This window comes from Ornithodoros turicata, chromosome 8 (genome assembly GCF_037126465.1).
Source record: "Ornithodoros turicata isolate Travis chromosome 8, ASM3712646v1, whole genome shotgun sequence".
Lineage (NCBI taxonomy): Eukaryota > Metazoa > Arthropoda > Arachnida > Ixodida > Argasidae > Ornithodoros > Ornithodoros turicata.
In genome coordinates, this window is record NC_088208.1 from 33,513,119 (window position 1) to 33,526,104 (window position 12,986).

Here is a 12,986-nt window from a genome sequence, read left to right on the forward strand (position 1 = left end):
ATCTTTTTCAATCAACGCCTACAGTGTTCACGATGATTGCATGTGTTTTAAAATAAAATATACACCCTATCAGGGGAGTGCTTCGAGGTAGGAAATTTAATTAAAAGTGCTCTTTCGGCACATTTGAAAGAAACGTGTTTTTATTACGACTACCGTGCTCACTCTAGTATAATGTGTTGTGTCAAGTGTGAAAATGTACTGAAAAAGAAAAGGCTGCGTGAATCATTCCCGATGCAACCGTTTGACATTGCACGCGTTCCTCCCCTAATGCATTTACTCCCGCGTACGCGTAGCGCGGGGCTTTTGTTCCGTGAACAGTTTGCAATCTCAGATGATAAAGAGTCGAAGCAGATTGAAAATTGTCAGTGCTAACTATGTTCGGATAAGAGCGCTTATGTTGACAGGGTTTTCCTTGGTCGCCCTCAGACATGTGTCGGCACTTAGATGACTTAGAAGTCGGCCCAGGACGCACATTCCCCCAGGGCGTCAGTCGTGACGTTGCCCACCTCTGTCAGGCCGACAACGGCGAGCCTTTTCACCACCACCACCACCACGGATGAATTTTAGTATTCGCGGTGCCGACTTTCTGCGCGTCTATGCGCTGTATTTATGCGCAGTCTATTACTCCTTTGGCTGTAAAACATGGAACACAAGATCGCATAGATCCACGTACCCTTTTACATTTATAGAACATAACTTGCGGCAACGTGTAGGAAACCCCGAAGGCACAAATTAGTTTACTTTACTTTCCACCGAGTTCTTCTAACAACTTCTTAGAGCTTCACAGAAATGTAGCGACGAGTCTCCACGCTTGCGCGGCCAATATTGAAATGCATTCCTTAAACGACGCAGCCGAGCTAGTCCATAAAAGCCTACGAAAGAAAATTTATGAAAGCGCGACTTGTAACTCTTTGACTCCCATTCGTGTTCACTCGACAGTGATCGCAGCAAAAAGAAGAGCTCCCTCGTTAGACGGCATTCGCGAAAGCAAACACCATCCCGGCGAAATCCGTCTCCTTACATATGAGACGAGATGCGTCTTTTCGAAACTGCGCACCGTAAAATAATCATCTCCCGTCTAAATATCTCATTTTAATTACCTGCCATCTCCCCAGGAAGAAATATTACTTCCGTGAATCGTAGAAGGCGGAAACTTCTTTGAAACCACACAGTGTTTTCAACCCGGGTTGTCGATATTTAGATAGGGGGGGGGGGATATGTTTAATGCAAAGTAAGAAAAAAGGGAAGGGAAAGGTTAATATTTAGATAGGCTCATTATTGATCCACCACCGAACCTTTTTCCCATGGCCGGCTCCTCGGCCTCACACTCGCGTATGAAGTAGTCAGAGTACATGTCTTGGGCACAACAACGACTATTAATGATGAATGGGCAAATTCGCCGCATGAGGTGCGGCACACTACCCCAAGGCACAATGGACAGGGTGAGATGCGATCGATCATCGCCCATTTACCATAGGCAAGGTGCTGGGCCCATGCTCCAGTCCCGCTCATACACGCCAAGGTCTGCGTCACCTTTGGGATTTCCTGTCATCAACAGGCCTCTCCACCCTGCTTTGATTACCGGAACCCTTATCATCTTCATCATCATCTCTCATCGCGTACAAGTGGCACTGGAGCAGCGCCCAGCCTGCTGGCCGGCATCAGCCCCATCTCATCATCGTATCTCTATGTGTGTGTGTGTGTGCGTGTGTGTGAGATGTGTCCTGATGATGAGATGATAAACTACGTTGAATAGGGGTTGATGTTGTCTCACTTAAGCACGGTTTCATCAACGCCGATTAATATTTGAACCGAGATCAACGGTCCCTTAACTTGAAGTTAACGCTCAATTCTGTCTCAGTAAAGGGAGTTACTGTAACTGGAACAGCATCATGCCACCAACTAACGTTTAAAAAAAAACAAAAACAAACAAACAAGAAAAAACAGAAAAGAAGAGCAATTGAGTGTTAACTTCAAGTGTTAGCCACCCTTGATCTCGGTTCAAAGTTAACCAGAGTTGGTGAAACCCAGTCTTATTCTGTTACATAGCAAAATTTATTAACACTACAAAGCCTCAATTGTAACTACTTGGGCTATACAGTTGGGCCAGTCATGCTGTTATGTCTGCTATGACCTCTACTGTACGACTACTACTGCGCAAAACACGCACAGTGTGTGTAATACAAAAATGTGTACAAACCGATACGTGCATATCAATCATTCAATCAGTTATGTAGAATCAATATCTACGATCATGTTGGTCAAGATACACGACAAGAAACGGGTGTCACAGTTCAGGGAGATGCTCGTTTATTTCGCCTAGTTAAGACTATCTACATTCCCCCTAAGAGGAGTAAATTGGGAAGTCATTACTCCCCATTCTAGTTCTCCTGACCTTAAAGTTTACTTCCTAGTACTGCAAATCTCACCTAAGAATAGAATAGATGTAGGGGAGAAAAAAAAAAGGGGGATGGGCTGTTCCATGACGCTTGATGTGTGAAAGCACTGAATGATTTAAAACATTATTTTGAGCACGTATGTTCTTCCATGCATTTAGTGAACTGAATTGAATTGAATTTGAAAAAGGATACTTCTATGTATTTAATGCCGAGAGGGACGAGGTTTTTGCACCGCATCTTGTCCTCAAAAGTACTACACACTTAATCTTTTTTTTTTGTTGTTGTCATTCATCATCATTCATCGTCATTCTCATATGCTGTATAGCAACTGACGGGAACTCATACTTGTAGCTCGAGGTCCGAGGAGGTTACTCTCACGACGTCAGCTACATCAAAAACTGCATCGACTACGTCGCACACGACATATTATCGGCAGCTGAGGCAGTACGGTCAAGAAACCCATTCTCGTCAGGTTGTAACGTATAAGCTGCGAGATGTGACAGGGACAAGACACATTAGTTCGCGTGAAAATCTCGCGAGACAATATCTCTGTCAACGTTCCCTCCTGAGAGGTGCGTTGTCGATGTTATTGAAATCGTTCAACCTTTCGTGAAAGACATGATACAGCGTAGTTTTAAAACACTTAGAAAAGGAAGAAACACCGATGTCATATCGTTCCAGTTATTGTGTGACATGTAGCTGGTAGCGGGCTCGCGAAGTCGAGGCGAGCTTGTCGGTATACTGTGTATAGGGCTTTCGTACGGCTGAGAGTAACTCGTAGCAGGTCAACAGCTTACCACGTTCATACGGCTGGAAAAGTTAGAGAGCTATATTACCCATGTGTCTCAACTCAGCGAGAGCACTTTGTGTGTAGCGTTGTCTTCGAACACCGAAGAAAAAATATCGTTTACAAAGAGACGTCCAAATTATTGTTTCGGAAAAATTCCCAGTAAGTGCGTGAGACACCTGACTGAAAAATGATTCTCTTGTTTTTGTGGCTCATCTCGGCCACCACCACTGAGCGAGGAAATAAGAAATAAAATGAAAACTGAATGGAAAGAAAAAGCACGAACGAAAGTGCGAAAAGAAAGAAGGACAACCTTGTTTCGGGTTTCGGCGAAATGACATTCCTCTAAGCTCCTTACATAGCCTCGGCGAAGCTGCAATAAAACTTTCATTAAAATCGCGACCGAGGCTTAGAGATGTCGGTTTAGTAACTCAATAAGAACAACTCTTTTTTTTTTCTTTTTTTCTTTAAAAAAAAAAATCAATCAACAACTCTTGAGGTTGAAAAATTTTTGGGACTAGTATGTGTAGCCCACAGATATCCTCAACATTGACAGTGGGAGTTCTCGGTGCTTGGATAATGCGGAAGATATTTAAAGGAAAGCTTGCCGGGGGACGGCCCGCATGTTCTGTTCCATGCGGGCTGTCAAAGAATTCTACCGAAAAATGACTTCACGCTCTGCCTGCAATAAAGCCGATGAAAACGCACAAGTACTTTTCTTTTGTTGGCGACGAACAATGTATTTGACTAGGGGAGGTTGTTCAATCGTAATTGCGATTCTGGTTCCCAAACTTCAGTATTTTCGCACTCACAACTATATCTGTGGGTTACAGATTCTACTGTATTGTGGACACTGTACTGTACTACTTAGAAATTGTTTGTTTCAAATGTTGTGCAGGGGGGTTATGAAAAAACGATTAGGCAATGCACTGAGATAGATGCAACAACGTATGATGACGATAGATGTATGGGTATATCGATACATAATGCCGGACACATGCCGATGCCGATTCACATCACATCACATCACATCAATGCCGGACGAGATCCTGTTTAGGTTAGCTTTGCGCAAGATCACCACCGGCCCACTAAATCTGAAAGTTCTTCTAGGGCACTGGAACAATCCATCATCCCAACGTTTTGCCATAGTGTGCCATGTCGTCTGTCCCTCTTGTTCCGTGTCTCGCGGTCCCCTACCATGGGTCTATACCAGCTTGCCTGCACCCTCTCCTTTCTTTCAATTGCCATAGACGCTTCAATACGAGTCCTGAGGGACATGGGCTGGGTTTCTCGTTTTTGACTGCGTTGACTGCAATTCTTTGTGACTGTTTGTCTTTGACTGGTACGTCACCAGTGTCCCAGTGAAGCACGTGTTTCAGTGACTATATACTGCCTGCAGCCACATCACATGAATGCGGAGTAGCAAGTCGTCATAAATGCGACTAACCTCTCCGCCTGTTTTAACTTATAATTCCCCCTAGACGTACCTTTTCTATGAACTCGGAAGGGGGTCCCGTAGACAGGAACTGGTGCTCTACGCAGTGATCTTCCTCAGGACTCTAGCGGAACTCACACTGTTCTTGATATCTATTAGCGAAACCCTCCAGCCTAAGAGTGCTGAAGTAACCGGCTCATTGTAGACTGTGGCCGACTTCCCCATAGCTTTCTCTTCTTTACAATCAAAGAAAAACCACAGGTGTAGCAGTCGAATCTAGAGGGTGGCTGCGGTTCCTTCATTTATTGTTGTTGTTGTTGTTGAGATATACAACGACAAAAGCCCGATTCTACACACCTGTTGGCTTCGCTGTCATGCTCTGAGTTGTCAAGGTTTTGCTGAAAGACATGCTTGCGGGCCCAAGTCTGGTCTCTCCACCCAGGTGCATGGAAATGAAGCCAGACAGGTTTAGTCATACACTGCAGGCTTCCTGCGGCAACGTGTTCTCGATTACTCCACTCCACCATTGCCGAGGGAATAGTTGGCACCAGACGAAACGTGTATTCGAAGCGCCTTTTTTTTCTTTCTTTCACCCTGATGCAGGTTGTTGAACAGTTCGCCTCTGAAACGCGTCCGAATCGATGAACTCATAAAAACTCCCTCGTTATGTTCCGCTTCGTTGATTCGAAGGAAGTTTAAGCCGGCTACTAGAGCGCGAATCCGGTTAGGTTCGTAGATGTAACGAAGTCTCTCATCAGGCTAAGTTTGATGTCTAGGGGCAATATAACTGTATCTTCTATTCTACCAGTGCTGGGGTCATCATGCTGTCCTGCCCAGTACGATCGCGAGCGCGCACTCATGGAAACTGCTCTCCAACGCGTCGATCAACGCCAGGTCGACCTAGCCAAAATTCTCGGGCCATGGTCGGACCCCCTCACATCTGATGCAAGGCCTACGAGCTGTTGCTGAGTTCCTCTCCAGCACTGGACTAATGAACGAACTCTAATGGACACCTTTCCATCGTCATCGGACACATTTCCATCATCATCACTTTCTCATCCCTTCCACAAGCGCAATGGGGCAGTGTACAGCCATAACGGCGAAGAATGACCCACCACATCATCTTCCCATTTATGTGTGTGTGTGTGTGCTGTCCTGCCACTTAGAGAACTTCCTGGACGGGTAGCTCACTAAGTCCCCCCCTTTCCGTTGAGGTTTATGCAAATCCTTCACTTTGCTGTTTCACTCACATAAAAACAACAGTGCTAAAACAGTCTGTCGCGCACTACGTTAAATGACCGAGGAAGTGACATTTAACATGTGTTTTCCTAAGTGATCTGGAGTAGCCGGCTCTCGTAATGAGTGCCTATTTCTCCATTTTTTTCTTTTCTTATCAACTCAGCTCAACTCAACATGATTCTAAAACCCTCGTTCATTCATTTCGCAGTGTATCAGAAGGCACTATGCATAATAGTTTCTTGTGCGGTGTATTTGGCTCTGCGCAATCAAATTTAAAGAATGCCTGGAGAGCCACAGGCCGGCTCGACCTCCTCGCTTGACGTCACAGGTCTGCGTAGCATCAGGCGTGCTTATGGAATATCCGTAAAATCTTGCTGGCCACCGAAAGTTCATCTGCTTCTGATCAGGCGCTTCGGCAGCGATGGGCTACGTCACGAGTCACCTGACTGGCCCTCACATCGAGACCGTGAACGTCATAAAGTGACGTCGACTTCCCTCACTCTTTTACACGCTCTTTGAAGGAGTGGGGGATTCAAAGAGGGTGTGCAGGTCAGAGGGCGCGCGCCACATATCAGCGTACATTCGTATGATAATTGTTGCACTGCGCGCGCCCCAGCTAAAAACGAAAGAAAGAAATATAGTGGGGCATTTCAATGCACTGTGATGGGATAATAATACCATCGAAGGTAATGCTGTATTGGATCAGAATTGATTTGTGGGCTTCGAGGAAACGATGATGGGGGATGCTATAATGATACAGAGTACGGCCTTTTAGTCATCATCACTTCTTCATTTATTGTTGTTGTTGTTGTTGTAGTCTCATTCATCATTGTCCACCATTAGCGATGAATTTAGACGCTTTTTAACTTAGTTGGTGCTGCACCAAAGTGATTAAGGATACTATGTACTTTTCAGCTTTCTGGAAAAACTACCTGCCGTGACATGTCACTCTATTCTTGGACGACCCTATTCTTGGTAAGTGTTCTTAAATTTACACATAATGCCACATAATTTTTCTTTTACTGTTGCCCGTGGCATATTACTCCAACACGCGCATGACTCGTTGACAGTTGCGCTTCCTTTTCTGTGTGAAGGGTAACGTTAACGAAACAACAGGTAGACGAACACATGCCGGCCGCCTCAAGTGTGTTCGTACGTGTGTATGTGAGCGAGACGGCGACAATGTAAGATATAATGCGTAAATACACAAAATATAAATACGCTGTCAAGCCCACGAAGAAGGTAGTCAGGATAAGTAGTCAGACGGTTAAGAGCGTCTTGATGTAATGACCAGCTTTCGTGGCGAGAGAAAACCCATTGAGGGCGAGCGTGTGTCCCTGTGTGTGTGTGTGTGTGTGTGTGTATGGGGGGGGAGAGGTTAGCCAGGCAAAGAGCCGGCTTGATATTTCAAAGAAAAACACAAAAAAACTTAGAAGAAAAAGGAAAGAAAGCAAGAAAATACATGTGTTTCTTGCAGGCTTGGTACGTTGACGACTACTGGGTAGCTAGAAATGCCCAGCAGGTAGCCTTTCTGACCTAAAATTTGAGGGCCAGGGTTCTTGGTCTCACTGCTGGTCTCTTTTTCACCCGCTGCCATTATTTCATACAAATGCACGCAGGGTAAGAACATGACAGATTTCCTAGAATAGATTAGCCAGTCCCGAGTGGCTTGGGACTAACGTCTCCATCTTTTTTTCTTTTACAAATCAATCAATCAGTAGATTAGATATGAAGAGGAAAACATGCAGATGTTTGGCACGCCGTTGTCAGGACTCGTTTCTCCAATAGACGTGTTGTAGGTGAGTGACCATGGAGAGACAAACAAATAAAAAATGGAAAGGAAAAGACAGCATAAATCGCAGAGTTGGTAAGAACCTAGAGAAAAAAAAAACAGAATAAAAAATAATGATAATGGATAACGTAATTTAGGGTGTGAGATAAATAAACGGTGAGATCAGGGCCTCGAACACACACACACAAAAAAAAGAAATAAAAAGCGAAAGAAAAACAAATTGTGAGAGAGAAAAATCTGACGGTAGAATCTAAGCAGTGGAGGACTAACGTGCATTTTCCGACGTCAATAATGTCTATCAATATAGCTTGCGATATTGGTAGGCAGTAGTGCAAAAGCGGCAGTAATGCAAAAAAAATTTCACATGATCCCAATAAGACTAGTTGACTCCTTAAATTGCTGGAATGCATGCATTGCAGGCACTTCCTGATTCATAAAGTTTGGCCTCCGTTGAGCTTCGTTGTCACATTTTATGAACAAAATCCTTATTTAGGAATCCATTAGTGATTGGAACGACCTTCCACGGTATCCGCACCTGTTTTTAACTGATAAAGCGTCTCAAGTGCATTCGCATCAATGCAAATACAATTTATGCGATCTTTTTTATAGGCCATTAGAAGAGACTCTTGGGTCGTCTGCGTATCTCTCCCACGATAACCCTTATTCAACCCTGCTCTTCCTGAAGCAATACGCGTCAACAAACTTCTAAGATAATACCGTTCCAAGTGTTTCGCGGATATATTTCCACAAGCACGCCATGCTTCACCAAAGAGGGGCCGCACCGTAGTAAGCCGTGCGTGTAGGCACGCAGCTAATCCTTTTCTATGCATTTCGTGGAAAAAGCAGAAACTTGTTTATTATCCTGGATATGCCAGAACTGCGGTGTTCTTTTTTTATCTTTTTGTGGTGACTGATGTTCTACTTTGTATTCAGCTCTCACAGTGAGTTATTTAACACGTCTCCGAATAATGGGTACTCCTAGACACGTGACATCTCCCAAGGTCGTCCTTCCGCGAGAAACGGGTAGCAGGGGTCGCCCTGTAAGGGTCTGCATGCGAGGGTACGGTATAGGAAAAACAGGAGTTATTTTTGTTCTTTCTCTTTTTAAGTAATGAGAGAGGTCAGACATTATTTGGCTTGCTACTCTTTAAAAAAATTCATCCCGGACGATAAAAATGCACACACAAAAATTCACACACAGAAAAATCACAAACACAGGAAAATGGAGATGCACCGAAGCACACCTGTCACAGGCCCCGCAGGTTTCTGGCCTTGAGGAATTGCAGCAGGTAGCCTTAATGTTATTTGTTGTCAGGTCATAGTCACGATTTATTTGTTGTTGTTGTCGTTCTTTGGACTATGCACCCATAATCTTCGTAATGCTAAGTGGCCTGCTGTCCAGTGTGGAGAGCCGCTTGTGTAGGATCTTTCTCGCGTACTCGTATTCCCGCATCCTACATCATCATCATCATCATCATCATCATCATCATCATCATCATCCATTCACCTATGTTGTTGTTGTTGTCGTCGTACTCCGTGCAGTACATTAGTAGATGTAATGTCGTCCTCGCTTGTGTTGCATTTTCTACATGTAGGGTGGTTGGTCATGTTTACTTACACCTGTAAGCTCTTGTGAAAGCAGTACCAAGTGGGAATCGATGAATGAGTGCTGCGCAAGTTCGGCTCATGTATCTACAGTCCTCTTCGCCAGACGAACTTTCCCAATTGCAGAACTTGTTGCGTGGAAGATTACATTGAGCACTATCTATTATACTGCAACCGGTATCTCTCAACGACTCGTCCTCCAACGCCACTTGCGCCAACTTGGTTACCCCAACGTCTCTTTGGCCACTCTGCTCAGCCCAGTCCTGCGCAACCAGGGGGCGGTTACGGCTGCCTTCTTCAGCTTTCTTGATGCCTCCGGCCTCTCGACCAGCCCCTAAGGCCCCCTTTTGTGTGTGTGTGTGTGTGTGTTCATTTTCTTCCAATTTTTTTAGAGGAACAGCAAGTCGGTTTACTCCTGACTAACCTTTCCTCCCTTTCTTTTAATCAATAAACATAAAATGCACGGCGGTTTATGCCAACTTGAGGGAGTATTTGCCGTTCCAGTGAGCAAATTACAGGGAGAGTTGACTGAAATGGGGAGCAGTTGCAATCTAGAGGGCTATTAAGAGCCGTAATTACTCCCCAATTTGCTCCCCTTTTTCTTGGAGTGTGCAACGTTTTAATGACTTGTCCTGCTATTCAACACTCAATGGATAGGGCTGAAAAATGAGATATAATATGGTGGTGGTGACGAAAACCGGCTGGCCGTTGTTAGCCCCACTTATGAGGGCAGCGTCACGACTGTAGCCAGGATGAGATGAGACGTTACGATAACAGACGTTGGAATGATGACATGATGACGGCCGAAAGTTAAGATGTAGGGCGGTCACTGCCAGAATTTGTGAGACGTCTGAACAAAGAAACTTACCCTCATAGTCTTTGGGCGAGTCGAAAAATATATGGAAATTGATGTTGCACGAATTTGGAGCCACTCAATGCGACCTGCAGCAACACCGTATTAGATGATATGTAATTAGAAAAATCAGATATTTGCTGGCACTGATCATTTCTAGTATAGCCGTGCAGCTTCCTGCTGTTCTGAAAGAAGAAGAAAAAAAAATATTTGAGTTATGCTGATATCAGGACGATATAAGCGCAAGCTTGGGATTTACTCTAAATAGTGCATGTCCCCGTTGCCTGTCCTTAACATATTTGCGACATGCTATGCGACTGCTTGCGACGGCCGTATTTCGCCTCGGCTTATTATTGCTGAATCCCGGGATTTGTGCCCCTGTAGGTGCTTGTTACGGGTGTGCTCGGAGCCAATGCATGGAATGCGCGGAGTGAGAGGATCTTCACCCAGCTCAAGTTGTTGCGGGGGTGCATGCATAAAGCGGCGCAAGATCCACAGAGCAATGTCTCAGGTAGGTTCGTATGTATATTGTGTCTAGCCTAGTCGGTTTGTTTTTGCGCTTTCGCATGCATTCATGGTGAAGCGTCGCGCTCGTGGAGTTCATTTAGATCAGAGATTTGATAGTGTCAAATACAGATGTGGTTCAGATGACTGTCGTGATAATAATATAGGAGATAAAAGTGCTTTCGCGGCATGTATGGATGTCAAATGCGTGTGAACTTTTCATATGCGCTGCATGACCATGACTCAAACAATTCAGTAACTTACTTAGTTCAGAATACCTCAATAAACAATGGCGCGAAGACACGTTATTTGACATTCTGTTGCTATAGGGCGTGCAAAAGAGAAAAGAAACACACAAACGAAAAGGCATCGGAAATGTAGCGGGAATCTAATTGATCTCATTAAGCTTTGCCGTCGCAATATCTACTTTTCTTGTTCAATCTAATGTAATGACGTAGTTAGCAAATTCTTATTTGTCACGCGATGGGGTTGGTTAGTTTCGTTTGGCAGAAGACAAAAACTAGTGAGCGTGGCGTACGATGTCGTAACGCTGGAATCGTATGTGGGGTGTCCAGGCGTGAGTAATATGAGAACACTGATGTTCGGAGGCTGGAACACATAGAAAGGACAAATACAGGCTCAACCTTTTCAGTGACTTCCATGATTGATTGATTGATTGAAAAAAAAAAAGGGGGGATAGTGACTTCCATCTTTCATCGTGAGTAGTATGTTTAGATAGAAGTGTATATGAAAAGGGTCACTTTCCGGCTTCTGTTGAATACATCGTGAAAATAAAGCGAAAAGGAATAGACGAAGCGGAAAGAGGAGATGTAATCTCTACAGATGCCGAAAGAAACCAAAATGAAACGCGATAAGCATTAAGTAAATCGGACTCGTATGTCAGGGTTTTTTTCCTCTGCTGTGCGAAAGACGCCGGGTAGCATGCATGTCACGCGATAAAAGTCACGCAAACACTAAAACCAAAAAGTAGATAAATTACATATCGCGCTTGCGTAATGCGCGTTAGAGGCCAGTCGTTATAAATAGTGCATTCCTCCGCACGCGAAACCAGTACGGTCGGACATCTCGCCGCCGTTACCATAAATCTCGACAGGTTTTTTAGCAAAACAACTCGCGTACATGGCATCGACACGGTAGAAAGGAAGTATCCGGATAAACTGCTTCTTAAACGTGCGCCTACCTGCACGTATACTCTATGCGTAACACATTGTAAACATTGAGGATTAGTAATTATTTTCTTTAATAATAATAATTTGATTTTTGATTTAATGAAATTAATTTAAATGATTTACTTTAATTGATAATAACTTTCTGTGTGGGTGTTATGGCGGACAATTCGGGAGTCAACAGGTATCTTGTGAATAATAATAATAATAATAATAATTATAAACAAGAATAAAATAAAGAATAAAAATAAATAAACCGGGTCCTTCCTGCTGTAAAAAAAACAAACAAACCAGATATTTGCACCGGTGTTGTCCACATCCTTCGTCCTTGGCTTTTGTGCGCATTCCATAATGTCTCAAATATTCCGGGGTTTTACGTCGCGACACAACGGTGATCACGAGCAACGCCACAGTGGCCGGGTCTGTGGATTAATTTTTCCCACCTGTGGGTTCTTCAACGTGCGCTGAAATCTAGACACACACGGCACACTGCATTTAAAGTCCCTCGCGGAAGACGGCGGGCGTGTCTGAGCAACTTGTACTCTTCCACCAAGATGCCAAGATGTTTGAACCAGCGGTCTTGGGATCGGCAGGCCGACAGGCTACCGACTGAGTCACCGAGGCCGTCATTTTGTGAAAACCTGTCACGCAATGGGACATTTTTTATCTGTCCGAGTTCGAGCTCTATCTATTTGCTGTTAGGGATATGTGCCCACGCATTCCTGTTTCGCAGCGTTAGGCTTAGCATCTGAAAGCATACCTTTTTTTAAGCGCTTCTGTTCTTTGGGATAAACCCGGTAAAACCAAATTTTACCCTCCGATTTGCATTAAAAAATAACAACAATAATAATAAAATAATAAAAAATAATAACAACAACCAGAAAACGGGCCCTCCACAGTGAAAATTCATCCCCCATCACGGGCACTGGAGAATGCTAAGCACTGTGAGTTTCCACCGCCTCTAGGGTCCACCTAAAATGCATGAAGCTGCCTATATATATATATATATTCCACTCGAGAATCAGCTTTTCCATGCGTTATCTCTCGATTTTACCTTGTTTTACAGCTCTTCAAGTAAAACCAGATCTTTGCCCCTTATTTTCAGAAAATATAAAAACCGAAAACACGTGTATTGTGACACATGCGAGAAATATCAAATATATACAAAGTTTTTCTTTCCCCTAT

At 44.0% G+C, this 12,986-nt stretch overlaps 1 protein-coding gene across 5 annotated transcripts in view; it reads left to right on the forward strand.

Annotated features, from left to right (window-relative positions):
* The window catches only part of LOC135367054 (calcitonin gene-related peptide type 1 receptor-like), a 131,940-nt gene that overhangs the window by 71,432 nt on the left and 47,522 nt on the right, over positions 1 to 12,986 (forward strand). For all 5 annotated transcript variants that reach the window (XM_064600140.1, XM_064600141.1, XM_064600143.1 and 2 more), the window contains 2 exons: positions 6,776 to 6,835; positions 10,495 to 10,621. In XM_064600140.1, the coding sequence (XP_064456210.1) occupies positions 6,803 to 6,835; positions 10,495 to 10,621 (160 nt within the window). In that variant the 5' untranslated portion in view covers positions 6,776 to 6,802. The remainder of the gene's footprint in view (positions 1 to 6,775; positions 6,836 to 10,494; positions 10,622 to 12,986) is intronic.